Genomic DNA, 20,162 nt, shown 5'->3' on the forward strand with positions numbered 1-20,162 from the left:
ATAAATCTTTACACTCATTCCTCGGGCTATCTTTTCAGTGAGTCGTACACTTTGATTTGGGAAAAAAAAAAAATCCATTAATTGCCAGTCTATTTCTGAGCTCTCCTACTTTTGTGCGAAATGAACTTGAAGCTCTACAAAGAAGGCACTAAACATGCTAAGCGGCTTTTTGCGTGTTAAAACACCGTCCATAGGCCGCATGATTTTCGCCTTCATGCACAAAAGAAAAGAAAAAAAAATAAAATCCTTAGATCTGTGAGTTTTCCAGTCTCTAAAGAGAAGAAAGCGTTACTTCCCCTTTAAGCCTGGAGCTGTTCGTGTGTGTGTGTGTGAGTGAGTGTGAGAGTGTGTGTGTGTGTGTCTCCTCCTCTTTGAGTGACACAGCACTTAGATATGCCTATCAGTAACTTAAACCCCACAAACTCCACCTTCTAAGTGAGGAAGCTGTGGGTTGATGGAAATGTAGTGAGCAGATTGAGACAGACAGTGAATCATTAGCGAACTGCAACGCCAGGATGAACTTGTCTGGAACCTAAAAGGAGAAAACAGCCGGCGAGTCCTCTGCGGTGCTGGGTTTTGCTAAATACACCCAAAGTGGATCTAAAAGCCGGTTGATCCCCAGTCCAAGATGCTGCTGGTTTCCCAGCGGGTAGAAGCACCACGGATGGAGCCACATATTCCAGTAAGTAGCATTCGAAATCGATACGGACTGGTAAAGTAGGAGTTGATTTAAAAGGACTTAAACACCCTGGGAAGAGTTGCTCGCCCAGAGCCGGCGCGGCGGCAGCTCAGCCGCGGTTGTAAAGTTTGCAGACGCGGTTCGGGAGAGCGTCCACCGTGTGCGGGCTGTGCCCGGCTCGTCCGCGGCGGAGGGGCTGCGCGGGGCTTCGGAAGAGAAGGAACCAGCAACTTGGGGTGAAGATTTCGCCCTCCCTTCTGCTGGGAGCTGATGTCAGTCCCAGCAGAGAAGTGAGGGGGGGTCCGTGGGCTTTAAAATGGTGGTGGACAAGGTGATCTCCGGGGCGGTGCGGTCTCCGGCGGGGCAGCCGGTGCGCGGCGGCGGAGAGGCCGGCTCCGAGCGCCGCGTCCCGGGATCGCCGCGGGCGGGCGGGCAGCGCCCGGGACCGGCGGGGGCAGCCACGGCGGCGAGCCCTGTCGGCGGCCCGGCAGAGGCGGGGGCCGCTCCGTGGGTTTTCGTGTCATCGCTCGTGTGCTGCGGGGAGGGGGGAGGAGGTGGTGGATGCTGCCGGACTCGGCCGGGGTGAAACGCCGGCGGCCCCGGGGGCGAGCGGGATTAGGGAACTGCCGGTGCGCCCAGCGCCGCAAGCTCGTGGTGTCCCTGTGTAAACACAGCCTTTTGGCCGGGCTGGCTCAGCCCAGCGCCGGGGGATTTTCATTTAAACTTAGATCGAACAGGCAGGGAAGGATAAACCCGTCATCGCAAGGGGACTCCTGCGGGAAGGTGTCACGCAAAGGGGCTAGTGCTGGTCTGTGTTATTATTTTTAATAACTCCTGGTATTTGTGTTGGCAGCGGCGTGCCTGGTTATTTTGGGAGTCTGAAGCGCACGTTCTATAGGCAGGATTTTGAACAAAAGGCTCCGCCGAGCCCAGAAGGAGCCCTCGGTTATTTCTGAAAAGAGTGTGGAGCCCGGCGCTCAGCCTCCGCTCCGGCGCGGTGGCGTGTTCGCGTGCGGCTCTCCAACCGGGAATAGCCCAAAAGTGAGGGAGATGGTGCAAACGCGGCGTGTCCGCCACTCTCTCCGAGACTGTACGTGTATCAGAAATAAAATGCATGCTGACTCACGATTTAAACTGTTTTGGTTTCTCATCCTGTGATTAAGATCGGGGTTTAGAGCACTTGCAGGGTAAACAAGGCGCTCGCTGACTCGCTCCCACGTCTCCTTCTACGGCGGGGCTGCCCCTCTCCCCCAGTCAATAGGCGATCCCTCCTCCCCGTCCCTCCTCCGCCGCCTTCCCCGGCCTGTTGCTCGGCCCGGGTGAGTGGCGGGGCCGAGGGCATCGGGGCTTTTGTTCGGGTTCGGCTGGCGGGGGCTTGTCACCAGGGTGACTCGGAGGGATCCCGGGGAGAACGGCCGTTTCTTGGAAGAAAACGGGCTTTGGTTTCCTTTCACACCGCCCTCCCTCCCCCCCCCCTCCCCCCCCCCCCCCCCCCCGACCAATAAATTAAAAGGCCGCTTTTGTTTTCCGCGGTGCTCCCGGCAGGGCGGCGGCGGGGGGGAGGCGGCGGAGCCCGGGGCCGGGGAGCGGGGGCCGGGAGGCGCCGCGGAGCCGCTGCCCGACGCGACCGGCTGGGCAGTTTCCCCGGTGCGGTGTGCGGACGCGTGATCGCCTCGCCTGTTCCCGTCGGAAGCAGATGAGCCTGCCGGGTACCGGCCGCTTGTACGGAGCCTCCTGGCTCGGGCGCCGCACGAAGAGCCTGTCGCCTCCTCCTCCTCCGGCACCGTGGGGGGGGGGAGACCCCGCGGTACCCGCCCTCCGCTGCGCTCCCCCGACCCGCCAGCGGGGAGATTAACTGCGTCTGGCCCCTTCCCCGAGCCGGGGGCGGAGGCGCCGAGCTCCCCCCGCCGCCGCTCCGGTCGCCTCCCGCTGCCGTGCGGCCGCCCCAGCGAGGGAGGGGTGTGGGAGCGCCGGGAGGGGCGAAATACTCCCCCTGTTATATAATGGGAGTGTTTCCCTGCTTAGCCCTGTAATCCCCGGGTAATGCCTAATGCCCGTGCCCCGGGGGGGAGGGGCAGAGGGGGCTGCCCCCTCCTGGAGCTCCCCCTCTGGGCCGAGCTGATGGGGAAATAAAGCTGCTGATGTGCGAGATGGACCATATGGTGCCTCCAGGAAAGAAGGAGCCGGAACGGCCTTGAATCTGCCGGACGCAGCAGCTGTTTGCTGCCCCCCACCCCCCCTCCAGCTCCCGCCCCGGGCAGCTGATGGGCTCGCCACCCCCCGGCTCGGCGGCGGGCGCACGGGCATCCCCGGCTAAGCGGGTCCTTGCGCCCCCCTCTGCGGCGGCAGCGGCTTTTCCCCGCCGCCCCCAAAGCGGGGTACCCGCCGGGATGTATTTTTGTTTAGTACCGTGAGAGAAGCTGACTGCAAGTAGGGTAACAGCGGGGGTGGGAGGCACTAACAGTGCGGGGGGGTGCCCGGTGCTCGGGAGACGAGGACAGGCAGAGGTGGGAGAAGCTCCCTCCCTCGGGGGGGCTGCTTGGCCACGGCCGCGCTCTCCAAGTTAAAGGCAGGCGAGAGCAGTTTGAGTTAAGTTACACGCTAGAACCTAAAACAGCAGCGCTCTCGTTCTGGCACTGACCATTTTCAGTTCTCTCCCCCTGCCATATGGTTGGAAAGGGGGAAAAAAAAAGCAATTTGGGAAAGATGCTCTCAGCTGAGGGGAGGAGGTGGGCTGAGGGAGCGAGATAGGAGGAAATTCCATGTTAGGAAAGCATTAGCAAGGGGTGACTTCTAATGTTTTCCTGCCACTGACGTTGACAGTGACACACATGTGTGGGCTGAAATTGGAACGTCACTGAGTTTTTAAACTCAACCAGGAAATAGTCTGTTGCTCAGGGATAAAAAACAAATAGTATATATTGTAAGGCAGGTAACATGCCGTTAACAGCTCCTTTCAAGTGAGTGAAAAGCTGTTTAATGTTTAGAATTGAGCGGCTCGTATTTAATTTAGCTTTTTATTTTCAGAAGGGTGTTGGGTTTTTTTTTAGGTTGAGGTTTTTCATCTCTATTTTTAATCCTTTTAACTAATGCTTCAGAATCAGAAAAGCAAATATTGACAGGACTTCAATTTTAGTCCCTTGTAACTAAGTAGTTTGAACTTGTGAAGTCTCTTGGATTTTTTTTTAAAGCTAAGGTAGTTGTTAAAGGGTTTTGGGGGGCATTAGTAATTATAGGAGACAGTTATATTTCTTAAAGTTCTTTTGTATGGCTTGCTGTTACACAGGTAGAAGTGTTTTATAAATACAGTGCAGTTGTTTTTGATTTTTTTACTGATCTTGTGACAAATGTTACAACGTGGTAGAGTTCAGAGATTTAACATGGGATTAAGGAGCTATCGTGCTAGATGCTTTCTCAACGAACAGGAAATGTATTGCAATGAGTTCATGATCCAAGGTGTCAGGCTGACACTCTTGCCCTGACTTAAATGGTCACTAACCCGCCTGGATGCAACTGTAGGACAAGGATGAACCTGGGAACTGGCTTCATAAGAGAAACAAAAGTTAGGAAGGCAGAAGGTAACACAAGGGCAAGGATAACAGTAAGTAAAATCCCTCAGTCGTCCTGTAGGTTAAGTACAGTGCAACTCACTGGTTCCCAGTCATTTAATCAATAAATGTTCTATGTTACTTGCTACGCTGATGAAAGTCGCCTTAAAATAACTTTTATGAGTATGTAGCCATGGGAAAGTGAAGTAGATCTTGCAGAAGCTGTGACAAATGGATTTTTCCAAACTGGGGGATGGAGCAGTAGAAGGTTGTCTGAGCTCCTTACATAGGGAAGAAGGCAGGATCCCCAGGTTTTCATTGTTCCCTCGTGCAGGCTGTTTCTGAGCGTCAGCGTTTTTCAACGTTTAGGCAAAGGTAACTATAAGTTACAATTCATTAGTAATTGGTATGGTCTCCAAATAAAGATAGCTAAATCAGTTTAAATGATGCTGGCACCTCTCCAAGCAACCCTCTTTATATCTGACACATTCGCCACTCACTTCTTTAAGGAACAATTAATATTGTACACTGCTATTTTTCCCTCCATGGGAAGAGCAGTGGTGTAACTCATTACGAAGGCTTTCTGCTTGATGTTCCAGTTGGACTTGCTATCTGTAAAAAAAAAAAAAAAAAAAAGTATTTTGAACTGAAGGAAGCAGAAGACACACCAAGGCTTTGCATTGAACTGTTTTATATCAATATTGATTTTTTAAGGGGGGTTGTGTTATAAAGAGGGAGCTTTTATCCCCCTGAGCTCTTTGGCAATTATCTTCCTGCCATAAATGTTGATACGCACATAATGGATGTAACTAAAAAATCTCCTTATCCCAGCAGAAAAGGCTGACTGTTTGTTGGAGCAGAGAGAATGCTGAGAGTGTGAATAGACAAACCCATATGTCGCTGGTGAGAGAGATAAATGATGGACGAACAGGAGTTGGTTACTATGGATCAGCACAATAAACCAATTCCCATCATACACCTCTCTTAATAATATACCAGTTTCAATGCCATTGACGGGTAACCTAGGTAGCACCAGTCAACTGTAAGTTTTTCAACTGTTCTTTTATACATCTCAAAGAACAGTTGGGACTGTTCTAATTTTTTCAGATGTTGAGTGCTAAAATTATGCAGAACTTCCTTCTTTGCCAGTAATTTTGAAGGGGAACTTTAGAGCGTTGCTGTAAGATGCCAAATGTGCACGACACTGTTGTGGACTCACGTAGTAAGTTTTGTTTTGTTTTGTTTAACCCGTAAAAAGGGTCCACTCAAAAGGGCAGTTGCTTAACAAATAATGTGAAGAAACTGTTTAGGCGTTGGGCGCTCCTCTCCTTAGTGCTGTTTCAGATTGGACCGGATATTGGGAGATACTGGAGTATTGTTTTAAGTGAAAATAGAAAAAGAACAATGCTGGTCTATTTAAAAGAAAAACAGCCCTGCAGAATAGGCAGTGATCAATAACACAGTTTTGACTTTCTGTAACCCATTTCAGGGCTGCCAGCAGCTGAAGGGAAACTTTGCAAAGCAGTCTGTGTTGCATCACAGTCTCCTTCCCGTGTTCTCTGTTATTACTGCTAGCGCTTTGCACAGAAAATTGAAGTCTTTGTCAGTTAAAGGTTTCACTTTATGTCCTTCTCTTCTGCTGGGTATTTTTCATTGCAGTTGCTGTGGGCTGGCCTGTTAGCTCTGTGCAAAATGAAAGTATATCTCAGGGTGACAGCATGAGCAGGGCTTGTGGTTCCTGGGATATCACTCCATCATTTTCCAAGACACTAGTTGTGCTACCAGAGAGTGATGCAGTCAGAGGGATAACTAGCAAATGCAAATGAGCTATGAAGAGTCTTTATTCCTCTTGGGGAACCTCCTCACTGATAATAACTTTGGTTTTTTAAATGGAAGAAAATATGTTACTCAGTCATTACTTTTCTTCAAGAGGAAAATACTGATTTCTTTGTTTACTTTGCTGTGTGTCTGGGATGAACTGAAACGTGTTTGTTAGGCCAGGCAGTAGGGCAGCTCACCAGTCTTTCTCGACCAGGGCCCAGACTAGCAGTCCTTTTTGATAGTAGGTGAGACTTGGATTGATCCTAGAATTAAGGGCTCAAGGATCAGACCCTTGAGTAGGGAAGGGGAGTTCTTACGTGCCTCCCACTCTGCTCACTCTCGCCTATTGGAGGAAGTGAAATGGAAATGCAGCAGGGTGAGGGATGGTCTCTGCAGGCTGAGTTTTAGCGAGCCCTTTGGTCCTATGGAGGAACAGTTCTGCCCAAAGGGTAGAGCAGGGGAAAGAGTTGTGGGTTTCCTTCCTCCCCTCCCTACCACGCAGCCCAGCCAGCTGGACTGGCTGGGGGACATCGGCTGTGCCAGGCAGCGGATGGCCAGTGGCTGTTTCCTTGGGGCTAGTGAAATGCTGGCGGGGCCGAGGCGTGGGAGATGCGGGATATCATATGGCCCTTTACTCGAGCGCTGCCTCATCGCTACAACGAGCCATTGATAAGCACTGACCTGACTCAAGGGCTGCTGCTCACGGGAGGCTGGGGTGCGCCCCGGGCTTCCAGCAGGGACCGCCGGACTGACCAAAATTGCTCTTTGGGAATGGGTGGCCGGGCCAAGAAGGGGGAAGCCAGAATTCATCGTCATATCCTGCCCAAAGGAAGACATCATATTATGACTTGTTGAAATCTGCTCTGCTTTTCCCTGCGAGGGACTTGGCAGTTCTATTGATAAAGAAGTGTTATATAAGTACCCCATCAGGCATGTCCTAATTTGTTAATAATTGATGATCTGGGTAGCACAGAAGTACCGGTGGTGTTAATGCACTCCCACACTGATCTGCAATCTCCGTGAGCCCCATGATTTGCTTTTACTTGAATTGTAATACGGGCGTTTTGCTTTTTCTTTTCTTTTTCTTTTGAATTTACCTGGTGATCCAACCGCAGCTGCCTGTTGTGTTTTCCCAGCTCAGGCAGGGACAGCTGGGGCTCAGCCTGTCGCAGACATGATATAGATTACCTCTGCAGGGGAGGGTGTTAACTACGTTATTGTTTCACCCCGTGTCAGGCGATCTATTGAGCTGCATCAGCGTTAGCCCAGGGGGAAGCCAGTTTTTTGCACCATCCGCCTTTGGAGGTAAGGGAAGGTGTAAGTCAAGTGGGATGGACGTGGCGGTGCGTCTGCAATTACCACACCAGGATTTGTCCACTTGGTACTTTTTGCACAGCACAGAGCAAGCACCCTTCAGTTTCTCCCCTTCTGATAACAGACTTTATTTGCATGGATTTAAAAAGCGGCTATTTTTGTCTTGCCACAGCTAGAGAGAGCGGAAAAAACATTTACTTCTGTTGACACACATAAAAAAGAAATACTTACTGGATATCATCAACATGATCTGGCCACCTCTTTTGTCTTGCATTGTTTTTCTTTCGCGTTTCTGTGGAAGTTTCTTTTTCTTTAGAATTAAGCACCTCAGAACTGGGAGCGGGTTCAGGAGTTACATCCACCCGAGACATACCTATTTGTTGTTTTCAGAATAACACAGCGCGTTTACTCTGTTGTGGGCAATAAAATCCATTACCTGAGTTAAAGTCAGAAGCAGCAAGGTAACTTTCTAGTTATGTTGCGCAATCTAATGCCATTGTTCGCTTTTATGAACGTCTCGAGGTTGATTACGCGGCAGTCAGGAGCCTGTTCTGCTGTGCAAAAGGCTCTTTAATTTCAAGCGGTTGGTCCTGATCAGGCAGTTAGAGCGGCTGCCGCAACAATCGCGCGGAGCTCCAAATCCCATTTGTCACAAGATCCTCCTGGTAGTATCGGCTGCGCCGAGACTTACTCCGACTTCTCAGCGTTACCCTTTGGTTGGATCGCAGTGGTGAGGGACCTGCCAATCTCGCCTGTTCTTTGTGCCTAATTCTGAAAGACTGGCAAGCTCGGCGCTATGTTTTCTGAAGAGGGCCCAGCTTTACTAAGCCGCCTGTCTGTCAGGGATTAATTTAACCTCTAATTACTACATTTTCTTCACAGTTTGCTGCACATGAGCGTGTTATAACAAAAGCACAAAGAAGTATGTCATTTTATTTAGCCACTACTCTGAAATTAATTTAGGGGGTATAGAGTCAGATCTGACACACTTGGTGTTAAAATAATTGTGCTGGCATTAGAATTAAAGTACATAATCTTGTTGTTTCTAATGATACAACAGTACTAGTGTAAATAGTGTTGTTAACTCGTTAGTCATAGCCAAAGTAATAGAAATGGTATCTAGTTACAAAGAAACAGTGAAACGAGCATGGCAGCAAAAGTTTCCCCAAATAATGCATGGTTTCTGCTTCATAGCCATCCACCCTTTGGGTTTGGGATTACAGGACTAAGACTCGTTTGTTGTTTTTTCTAAAAAGGTCTTCCAAATTGGATAAAGAAACATTTGCAATGGCTTGGGTTTCTTCCAGTTTGGATAATGATTTTTGAATATTTTTTTTGTATTATTTTTTTTTTAACATGCAGCATCTTGGGAACAGTACAAAAGGCCGTATGTCCTCTTCTGCCTGCTCACACTGACATCAGCGGTGCTGCGGTTCACGTTGCGTTGAGAGTGGTGTGTAGTCTTGAAGGAAGGGAGCGAGGCTGTTTCTGTTACGAAACATAGGATGACTTTCTCCTTTTCCAGTTCTGTGTTCTGTAATATTTACAACAAAGTGGGTTTTTTTTTTCCTTTGGGAAGGTTTGGGTTGGGAAATGCAGCCTATCTCCCGTTTAGGTAAATGTAGTTAAAAGAACTGTTGTTGTTACACGAGAAATTTGCAGTAGCTGTCCCTTCGTTCTGCCTGGTGTCCATCACCTCCGAGCAGGCTTGGTGGGATGACTTTGAAAATGTGATTTCTCACATAGGGTTGGATCCGCAGAATCGTTGGTTATGTGCTGACGATTTATTTCTAGTGGAGCCAGAAGATGGGTTGTATATTTTTTTGTGTCATGCATTGAAGTCATAAAGCATGGGCCCAACTCAGTAATTCTCCTTCAGTAAAAGCTCTAACTGCATTTGATGGGAAACTTTCCCCGAAGATTCCCCAAGGTCAGACAGGACACAGTTACGGAGTCAAATCTTGTAGTCCCTTTCTCAAAAGGGGAATTAATGTGGCATCGTTATCCAGGCTTGTGACAATAGTGACACAGGATTGCCAAAAAGACTAATGGAAGGAGATGGATGATTGATTCTCTTTATAGTAGCAGATCAGGTTATTTCTCTGAATTCTTTCTTCAGTTCTCTCAATTCCCAAACTGTAACCAGTTACTGTAATTATTTACTCTGATAACTTCCAATCTACAAGTAAATTGAAAGTAAATTAAGATCAACTGATGTAAGGGACGGGATGGTTCAGTGACCTGACAGTAAGGTATGGAGACACTTTTGCTGCTCAATAGTTACATGGGATGGCTATTCGGTATTTGTGTGGAGTGAGTTGGAAGCTCTAATTTTTGTGGATTTGAATTTTCGTGTAACAATTTGGAGATTTCCTAAAGTAGAAGCCAAGCCCGATAATTTTAAAACTGTCAGATTTTTTTCAGAGGATCTGAATATCTGTAGCCCCACAGGCCTCCAGAGATGGAGGCAATTTTTGGAGTAAATAGTTCCCAGATTCTTACTTTTGCGTTGTAAAATAGGAATAGTGGTGCTTTACCTTAAGGGATGCTTAGTGTGAAGGTTCACTAGTTAAATGTTTTGTAAATCATAAGTGCTTGTTACTAGCTGAGGTTTTCAGGGACTTTTCACATAGTTGGAAATGATATTCAAGATAAAGGCAGGTACATCTTACTCTAACACCCTCTCAGTGTAAATGATAGTCGTTGGTTTGGCTGGAATGCTACTCCAGGTGGATTTATTTTTATTTTTTTTCCCCCCTGACATCACATCATAGTATCTTCCTTTTTGTTGAAACTTCAGAATTGGATATAGAGGGAAATAAAATATTTAAAGAAAAAATGACATCTACTCTCAGGCATGTATTTTGATGTTTCATTCTCAGTCACAGATCTTCATAGGTTAAGTTTTGGGCAAAGGTAAACAAATTAATATTTTACAAAGACATTTGTCATACACGGTTCCATTTACACATAAGAAGCTTTTTCCCCATACATTAGTATGTAACATTTAGTATGTAAACGTTTTCGTCAGTTTAAGAATAATTATGCAGCACTCATTTCGTGTGGTTATCAGAATGGATACTGAGTATAATTTCATTTTGCTTTGACTAGTTACTTTAAATCTTACTAGGATTTTCACAATTCCAAATTTATATCTGGAAATAATTTTCTGAATTCATCCAGTATTTCAGTAACCTGGTAGATCATGCTGATGGTCAGGTACTTTTAAGGACTTCACTTTTCCTGTTCCTGTTCCTTTAACTTACTTATTTTCTTAATTAACTGTGTTGATTTAAATAAAGTCACACAGACTGAAAAAACCCTCAAGTATATACAATCCTGCAGTCAGAAATACAGGCAAAAGGTTTTGATCTCTGACTGCCAACTGGTGACTCATTAAAAAGGAATTTTTGTTCCTCCCTTTTCAAAGGGTTACTCACTACCATGCAGTAAATATCTAGTTTTGATGCTACTGCATTGAAATGCCTGACATTGTTGGTGTATTAAATCCAAACTGTGTAAGATTATTTGATCACAGGCTCCATGAAGTTTTGTTTTGTTGTTTTCCTCGATTAAAAAAACCTGTTGGGGGATTTTTCTTCAAGCTTTACCCTGTCAGTTTGAGTACAGTCTAAAATGGAATGTGTTTGGATTTTTATAACAGAGGACCTTTTCCATACTTTAAGCAGTGGGTCATTCAAATTATTTTTAAATACATAGGGCCATGCAAGCACTAATTTCTTTATAATTTTACATTAGGTAACATGAGACAAGGACATTGGAATTTGTCTAAATTAAAAAAAACAACTCTGTCTTCCACATCAAGGGTTGTGTACTAAGCATTTTCTAATATTGCATGGCATAGAAAATAAATTGTACTGAAGAGACACAGTCAAAATCCACCCAAAGGCATGCCTTTTTTCTCAATTTCCATATTAATCTTGACTCTTCGAGCCATCTCCTTTGTCTTGCTGTTCTTACCTATTCTACACATTTGATGGAAGGACACAAAGGCATGTTTGAATCCTCCATCTCATCTCCTCTTCTTATTTATGGATTGGTTGGTTTGAACTTTACATAGCGTTGGAAGGATGTTTTCTTGGTTGCAGCAACACTTGTGTTTGACTTGAAGCATTCGGGCTTTTCAGTCTTTATGAGAAGTGAAGCTCGGTCCCAGATCCCAGAAGGTAGATCAGCCTTAATTTCAAGTGAAAGTCCTGCATCTTCAGATAAGTTCCCATGTCAGTTAAAATTCAATATTCTTAAATTCCAGAGGTATAGATGAGTCGAATCTGAAGTTTAAGGCAAGTGTGAAGGATATCGGAGAAAATGTAGATGTTTCTTCTGATGTCTCTCTCTCCTCCCCTTCAGGGCTCCTGCAGCCTGTCAGCTCTAACGGAGTGGTTTGATTACTTTGTAGTGTTAAGCCAAAAGAGTAAATCTGAGTGCCTTGGGAATGGGGAACCAATGCAACAATCCAAAGCAAACAAGTGAATAAATGCAAAGCGTTTTCTGCGCGGTGCTGCTGCAGAAATGCTACTTCCAGAAGTGCTTGGGGGCAGCCATGACTGCTGGACCAGTCAATTAGTGTAAGTATGTTCACTGTACAGGCCACCATTAATTGGATGCTGAGGGATGCGCTCTGTGTTTTGCAGGAGAACTGCGTGTCTTCTGTTGGTTATAAATGATGAAAATCTTGGATGTCGCAGGCCAAACTGTTTATTGCTCACCCCCTCGCTTCCCAGTCCCTCTAATGTACCTGGAAAAAGTCGACTTGGGCAGTCTGAATTGGCCTTTCTTTAAAATCGTTCTGGCTCTACACATCTTCTGCAAATTCTTTTTTTCCCCATGACAGCTCTTCTCTCCCCTCACCTGAGCCCCCCAAAATCTGGCCAGATACAGAGCTTGACTGTCCCCAGAGGCAGTTTGAAATCCAGATTAGCCTCTCGGGCTGGTTTCTGATGCCCACGTGCCAGGCTACCGACAGTCTGGAGTCATTTGTGAGGGCAACGCATGTAGAAATGTTGTGGGCTGGAGCAACAGTGTCATGTGCTGTTGTGTTAAGAAAACCCCTACTAATCACCTGCATGGAACTGATTTTGGATGTTGGTACTTGTGCACATAAGGCATGGATTATTTACTGGAAGTCTTATACCAGGCTGTAGCTTTAATTTTATCATATCTAACAATGGCAGCAACGGTGAACTATCAGGCAAATGACCAATTCTGGCTTCCCACAAGTCCTCTCTTTGGAGCGTCTATATTGGTAACTCCATGTCTATTATTTTAGGATTTAAAACAGTCGCCCGCTTTGCAGCCTTCAGCTAGTCCAGGGAACGTCCCTTCGTTGACATTGACACTGGGTACAGAAACAGCTATAGCCTTCGTATGAGGGTTGTGGAAAACTTCACCATGAGTGGTTTGCCATCTGCGACCCAAGTGCAGCGAAGCGAACTGTTACACTTTGCGTGGAGCTTAGGGCTTGATTAACTTAAATTACGCTCCCGCCGTACATGTTTGCCATGCCGAGCGGGTTAGGTGGCGTATATTTCCAAGAAATACATGTTCATTATGAGGAAAGATTGAGCAATAGCATCCAGCGGTCATTTCCTTTTGGAGCATAGCTCTGTGTCTGTAGTGTAATTTGTTTGTTTATGCATGCCGCTGGATCCCAGCGAGGAGGTGGACCAGCACCGCGGGCGTGAGCTGAGCTGCTCCGCCGTGCCAGCTGGCCCAGCTGCACGGGCTGGTGCTGCCTGGGCCACCGATGGAGAGCCAGGGACCTCGGGCTGTAGAGGTGAAGAGGTCCAAAGTACGAGGAGGCAATGGTAGGGGAGAGAGAGCAGGGATGGGCTGGGACCGAAGGGAAGGGAGGGCAAAGCCAAGGAGGCAGAGGGAGAGCTGAGGAAGCCGGGCAGGTATCTGGCGGGAGGATGGAGGCACGGTAGGTCCAGACGCACCTTGGGAGGGCTGGGATCCCTCATGTGCCTGGTCCGCCGGGTCCAGCATCTCCTGTTGTTTCCACTCAGTCAGTGTTTCCTGTGTGCAAACACTGACTTACAGCCATTGCTTTTCTTTACCTCCGTTGTCTTTTCGAAGTTTGCGGCTCTTGGTTTTTTCCCTGGTACTCCTGCCTCCATACCTTTGTGGCGATTGCTTTGAGCGGCGACGGGGAGCAGGCGTGGTGCCAGTGCTGCGCACCCACCGCGGATTGCCCTGTGGTCGCGGCTGTGCGGTGGTTCCGTTCATTTTGTTAGGATATTCCTTTGGGCGAGCGCGGTGCTCGGGCAGCCCAGCTATGGAACAGCTGAGCGAAGCACGCAGCCGCTGTTCAGCACGCAGCTGCGGGATGTGCTGGTTGGCTTTGAGCCGGTGCTAACGCTGGGACAAACGTCAGGGTATGTCCATGCTGCTGTCCTCCTTGTGTGAATTCACTGGTTCAGGCAGGGACAGTGAAGACCACTTTCACCTGGCTGACCTGCTGGTTACTGCCAGCAGGACAGCTATGGTTGCATGAGCTAAGTTTGAGCTGCAGAAGTTGCTTTAGACGTTAAGTAAATCCTCTGGTGCTTGACCCACATGGAAGAGAAAAAGTGCCCGGAGCAGCATCGCTGGCCTTCTCCGGGCCAGCCTGGCGGGCACATCTGCGTGAGATCAGTGCACCTCGCTATGCCCGGGGAGCTGATTCAGAAGATCAGCTGAGCTGCTCATGAACTGTCTTCCCAAGTCTTCTTCAACAGAATTTTGGGGTCTTAAGGTGTTCTTGGATTCTGTCAACCTAAGACTGTAATGTTCTCTTTTACAGCTGGCTCTGAAGCATTGCAGCTTCTCCGAAGTCAGGAGATGTAATTCAGTGTTTAGGCAGACGAGAAAGTAAAAGATTCTTTGGTTTTCTCTGAGAGCTTTTTCACATGTAGAAAGAATGAGTCACTCGGCATTCCGTTATTGAATAGGAGCTGATTTACAAGTGTGTGTGCTCTAAGACGAATATTGGTGGATGAACTCCTATAGTTTCCTCCATGACTATGCTGTAAATGGACTTCAGCCAGTTTGATGTAATGCATTCTGTGGCACTGTGCTGTCTTTTGAAATGGGAGCATCATCCTTCTTAGGATCTTCCAAAGGCTAGAATGCCGATTAACATGGGAATTCTTGGTTGGCTTTAATTCAGCTCTACTACGCCAGGAAAACATAGTTCCTGAGTTGCACAAAGAAAGGCTCTTCAAACACGGATCCAAATCAGCGTACTGGAGATCCTGTTGGTAGGTGTGGTGACTGTGATTAATATTTACTTGATGCCTTTCATCTTCCAGGTACTTCACACAGAACAGGCATTTCATCTCCACAAAAGATGTATGAGTTAGGTGAAATAAGTTTTACCATCCCTGCTTTATTAATAAAGGCAGGGAAACTGAAGCAAAGAGATTAAAGTTGTTTGCTCCTGGTTACAGAGAAGGCCAATGCTGGAACCGTGTGATTTCTGATTTCTATTTCTGTGTCCAGACTAATGTTTCTTCTTTGTAAGAAGAAGCAGCAGGACAAACTTTTGAGTCAGAACATCATAAGGAATTTAGTGAGGCAACTTAGCAGATGTTGCAGCTGCACGTGTGGCACTTTGGTGCCCTGCTGAGTGGTGCGCCGTTCTCCTCCCTTGGCACTGCAGCCTCTTGCCCCCCTGATGGAGGCATTACCACAGATTGCTGCTTAGCCTTAAAAGCATCCTATTGTAGGCTGATAAAACATCTGAGTTTAGTCACTGGTCCAGCTGGACGGTTGGATACATAAGTATATGTTGAGATTTCTGGAGTAAAAGAGTTTCTGCTAGAGTGAGTATGTTGAGGTGCATATATGATTTTATTCAACTGAATGACTTCTTGAGATGTTCCTTTGGAGATGCACTAGGAAGTGCTTAAATTATATTCTTGAATTTTAAGCATGCAAGTGGTCTCATTAATATGGAAACATTATTTGTTTAGCTTTGGCTTGGATAGGGCTGCTCGTAGAGCTCAATTTAGATACATGCTGAAGCACATTGCTGAATCAGGGCCCTGGTTAACAGCAAGGGCTGTGTCACCCTGAAGCCCAGGCTGGCAGAGAAGTTCTGGAGAGCCAAAAAGGTAGTTTTCGTTTTAAAGAGCTTCCTATGGAGATGAGTCAGTGGACAAAGCTTAACATCTGAGAAAGTTCTTATCTGAGAAGGCATCTCTGAATGCCATCCAGAGGGACCTTGACAGGCTGGAGAGGTGGGCCCGTACCAACCTCATGAAGTTTAACCAGGCCAAATGCAAGGTCCTACATCTGGGTCGTGGCAATCCCAGGCATAAATACAGACTGGGTGGTGATTGGATCGAGAGCAGCCCTGAGGAGAAGGACTTGGGAGTACTGGTGGACGAGAAGCTCAATATGAGCCGGCAATGTGCTCTTGCGGCCCAGAAGGCCAACCGCGTCCTGGGCTGCATCAAGAGGAGCGTGGCCAGCAGGTCGAGGGAGGTGATTCTCCCCCTCTACTCTGCCCTCGTGAGACCTCACTTGGAGTACTGCGTCCAGTTCTGGAGTCCCCAACATAAGAAGGACATGGACCAGTTGGAGAGGGTCCAGAGGAGGGCCACGAAGATGATAAGAGGGCTGGAGCACCTTTCCTATGAGGACAGGCTGAAAGAGTTGGGGCTGTTCAGCCTGGAGAAGAGGAGGCTCCGGGGTGACCTTATAGCGGTCTTCCAGTACCTCAAGGGGGCCTACAGGAAAGATGGGGAGAGGCTGTTCAGGAGGGCCAGTTATGATAGGACAAGGGGTAATGGTTTTAAAATAGAGGGAGGTAGGTTCAGGTTGGATATTAGGAAAAAATTTTTTACTATGAGAGTGGTAGAACACTGGAACAGGTTGCCCAGAGAGGTGGTGGATGCTCCATCCCTGGAGACGTTCAAGGCCAGGTTGGACAAGGCCCTGAGCAACCTGATCTAGTTGGAGATATCCCTGTTCCTTGCAGGGGGGTTGGACTAGATGACCTTTGAAGGTCCCTTCCAGCCCTAACCATTCTATGATTCTATGATCTGAACTTTTGAAAGAGAAACCTCCTTTGTAGGTGCGTATGGGTTGTGCGCACCCTTCGTCAGATCGTGCGTCTGGTCAACTGTAATGGAAATCCTCACCGGGGGCGGCCGCGCCAGGAGCCTCCCTCCCTCTGCGCGGGGAAGAGAAGTTGCGTTTTAGTTCCTCCGGTCCCACCTTAACGAAGGGTGAGAAGATGCCTCTTCTTGAAACTGGAATCTGCTCAGAGATAGTGGCTGCAGAAGCCACTTCATTTGGTCGAGATTTGACTGTAAATTCAGTCACCCGTTTCATGTGGAGTAATGATTTTTACGGTGTGGTGAGGAATCACTCGGTGAGCGAAGGGAGACAGGAGAGCAGAGCCGTGCAGCCCTGCTCTCCTTGTAAGGCCATGGTTCAAAATGTTTAATTAGTTGTTTCGAAACGGTGGCTCTTTTCCTTTGAGGAAGGAATGATGTATCAGCAAAAGCTGACCAAATTGATGTAGCAAATCAATTCTATGGTAATCCGTTTATTTAAACTTTGGTACTTAATTTTATAAGCTCTTCTCAAGTGTTCCTGTGCTCCTGTTCATTAGCCTGTATTCTTTTATGCTATTGCTTGGAGGTTTGTGCTGCAGATAGCAAAATGGCCAGGACATGCCACTCGAAACTCCCTCTAAATGTAATTCAAGCAGGTCTGCAATAATAGTGCTAAAAGAAGAGCTATTTAGCGGCATTATTAATGGGCAAAGAGTTCAGGCAGGATTATGAAAAAGTAAATTTTTATTAAGAGTGGAGGAGCTAGAAGAATGGACTGATTGCCCTGAGTCCTCTGGGCCCTCGAGCAATCAATTTCCCTTTCTAGTATTCAGTTACTTGCTAATTGTATTGATTTTTATCAAATATGTGTACAAATCAATTTTATATTTTAGTGCTGTTAAAAGCTTCCTTCCTTCTTGCAGGCAGCGCTGCTCTGATCATTCTCATTGTCTTCCTTTATTTTAATGCTTTTATCTTAATGCGTATTTTCGTGAGGACACGTGTGTTTTTCTTTAGGACGTTTAACCGGGTAGGGATTTTACCTACGTGCCCAGGGTTGGAGCAAACAGGCGTCACTCGAACGAAAGCTCTGTGAACGCAGTGGAACTGTCTGCTTGAGTAAAAATTGCAGGAAAGGGATGGGTTGTGTCGTAAAATGGGTGGGTGCGAGTGACCGTAGAGTGTGACCCCCTGAAGAGCAGGAAGCACTGCCAGCAGAGGAGAGGGATCGCGTGGCGGAAAGATTGGGATTAGAAACAAAGAAGGGGGTAGATGCTGAACGTGACATGCTCTTATTGAATAAACACAAAAATGAAGTCGGGGTGACAAAAATCAAACTCCTGCAATAACGCGAGCTGTTTTGGCAGTACAGACTCCCATCGTTTTCAGAAAACCGAGTCACTCAGGCACTTCAAGTCAAGTGGGTGCTGGAGACGTCTCTAAGCAAAGTGAATGCATTGAGCTCCGAACAAAATAAAACAACATTCTCCATTTGTGTTTGTTTATGCCCGTGGCGGTTTAAATTGTTCCTGTCAAACGTACCTATTTTCTGAGATAGCGCACTCTCGCGCACTCTTTTTAATGTAAGCGGCGCGGTTTGGAGTCGAGGAGAATCGCTCTGGCTGTGTGTGTAAGCCTGAGAAATCGACTCCCGTAATTGAAGTGTTCGGGGTGTGTTCAGCGCTGCCGGAGACGGCGGGAGAGACTTTGGACTTTGAATGGTGTGAGCAGCAGCCAGGAGAACAAGGGAGCTAGAGCTCTGCTTCTCCACTTGCCTCTGACTTAATATTACACTGCAGAGTTTATGACACTATGTTTTCTGCTCATATTGCCAAAACACTTTAAAAAATAAAATAAATAAAATAAAATACTCTTATCTTTTTCTTTGTGAGGGAAGAGTTGCATTAGCAAGTGTCCAGGTATATAAACATATCCAGTAAAAATACACTTTTCATTTAAGAATCTAATGCAGTGGTAGAAACGTAAAGCATTTGATATTTTACATTGATCACTTTGGTCTTTTTGGTTTTGTTCTCCTCCCTGGTTCCACTGCTTTTCCTTCGTTACGCACGGATCCCAGCGGCAATAGCCAGCAGAAGCCAGGGTGTCTCAGCCTCCCTTGTCTGCCAGTAGCTGCTCCCAAAGGCGGTGGTGCTGTGGAAGAAGATGTACCCAAGCCCTCCTGCCAGTTCGATTGGCACGTAGGAACCTGGGGGGTGGTTCATCGGGAGCCCCCAGACAATAGCTCCGTACAAAGCAGGTGTCTTTTGTGCCCCGTGACGCCGTTTTGCTGTGCTCCTTAGCTGCCACGGCGGCTCTTCTTGCTATGGGGTGCTTGATATTTTGAGATCCAGCGCAGGCACCTCAACCGTAATCATCAGTGTAACGTTTGAGAGGCTGGTTAGCAGAAACCAGCCTTAGTCTCCTTTGATCTCGGCACGCAGTGAGATTCCTCGCCGCGTTCCCAGCGCGGGCGAGGGGGCTGTATTCTGCCCACGTGAATAGCTGCCAGCCCCAGGGAGCTGGCGGGCTCCGCAGCCCGACAGGCACGGGCTCGGTGGGAGCAGAGCCTCGGCGAGTGCCGCCTCCGGCTCGGCCGCGTCCAGCGAGCCACCGGCGCGTTTCTGTCGTTAGGTTCGTGCAGCACCTCTTGTACGGGAAATCACGAACTGGGTAAGCTGTGTGAGGGGGTCATTATAACACAGAGAAGATAAATGTACCGGTTCTGCTGGAGGCTGTCCTCAGGCTGTTTGTTATGTGTCTCTAACACTGTCACTACATCACACACTTCCTCGATCTCCGTATTACCCTACAAGCCTGTCTAATGGGATCCTCTGTTGCTGATTCTGGCTTACCCTGACCTACTTCTTTCTTGTGTCCCAGCAAGCTGTCAGGAGCTATCAGAGCACTGGGAGCTGAAATAAACACTCACTGAGGGGAAAAGCAAGGCTGTCTCTAGTGAATTTAATTAGCTTTGTTTAACTGGCTTGTTTGCTTTGTAAATCACATCATTTTTAGTCAAATTTAAGGGATAAAAAAAAATCTGTAATTAAAATCAAATGATGCACAACCTTATTAAAAGTCAAGGGTTTTAGAAGTTCAGTACAAAAAGTCATTTAGTTTATAACACATTTGCAGCGCTCTGAATATTTTAGGGGGAAGAAGGATGAATTTGAGATGCTTTTTGGTTTTGGGGACTTTCTTCAGGCAGAACAGAGATGATTATTATTAGCGCGTCAATATCTTTACCTTTCCTTGAATTTGGAAAAAAAACCCACAAACATTAGCCCACTATTCTTTTTAATTAAAACTTGAGTCTTTTCATCAATATTGCAAGCTTGCTGGATAAAACTTTTTAATCCAAATAAAGATTCTTGCTCTTTCTTTCTATCCTGTGTCCTAAGCATCAGTATATGATCCATAGTTTGAATCCCTGCTGTTGCATGAGGCCGTGGTTTAAATCTTGGCTTCCCTTCGCGCTTCTGTTGCAGTTTCAAGCATTAGAACAGGAGTCATTGTAATTTTGGCTCTGCCAGACAAATGAAGCACTGACTCGACAAGTCATCACTGGGTTGAATTTGAAAGTGCTTATAGTGTTTTTATCAGACAGTATGTTATGTCTTTCAGGTGCTTTACTGTATTTCAGTGTGGTGCATATTTCTTTTAACAATTGATGTTCTTGCTCCTGTCAGCATAGGGTCTAATCCTCTTGCTGTTGAAAATGATAAAAGC

The 20,162-nt window shown here is 47.0% G+C and overlaps 1 protein-coding gene across 1 annotated transcript in view; it reads left to right on the forward strand.

The window, feature by feature from the left end:
* Positions 1-628: 628 nt before the first annotated feature.
* Positions 629-20,162, forward strand: part of MAMLD1 (mastermind like domain containing 1) — an 83,029-nt gene continuing 63,495 nt past the window's right edge. Inside the window, exon 1 of the mRNA XM_086619807.1 lies at positions 629-682. Coding sequence (XP_086475933.1) covers positions 629-682 — 54 coding nt within the window. The remainder of the gene's footprint in view (positions 683-20,162) is intronic.

Source organism: Tauraco erythrolophus, chromosome 13 (assembly GCF_009769465.1).
Source record: "Tauraco erythrolophus isolate bTauEry1 chromosome 13, bTauEry1.pri, whole genome shotgun sequence".
NCBI classification, from domain to species: domain Eukaryota; kingdom Metazoa; phylum Chordata; class Aves; order Musophagiformes; family Musophagidae; genus Tauraco; species Tauraco erythrolophus.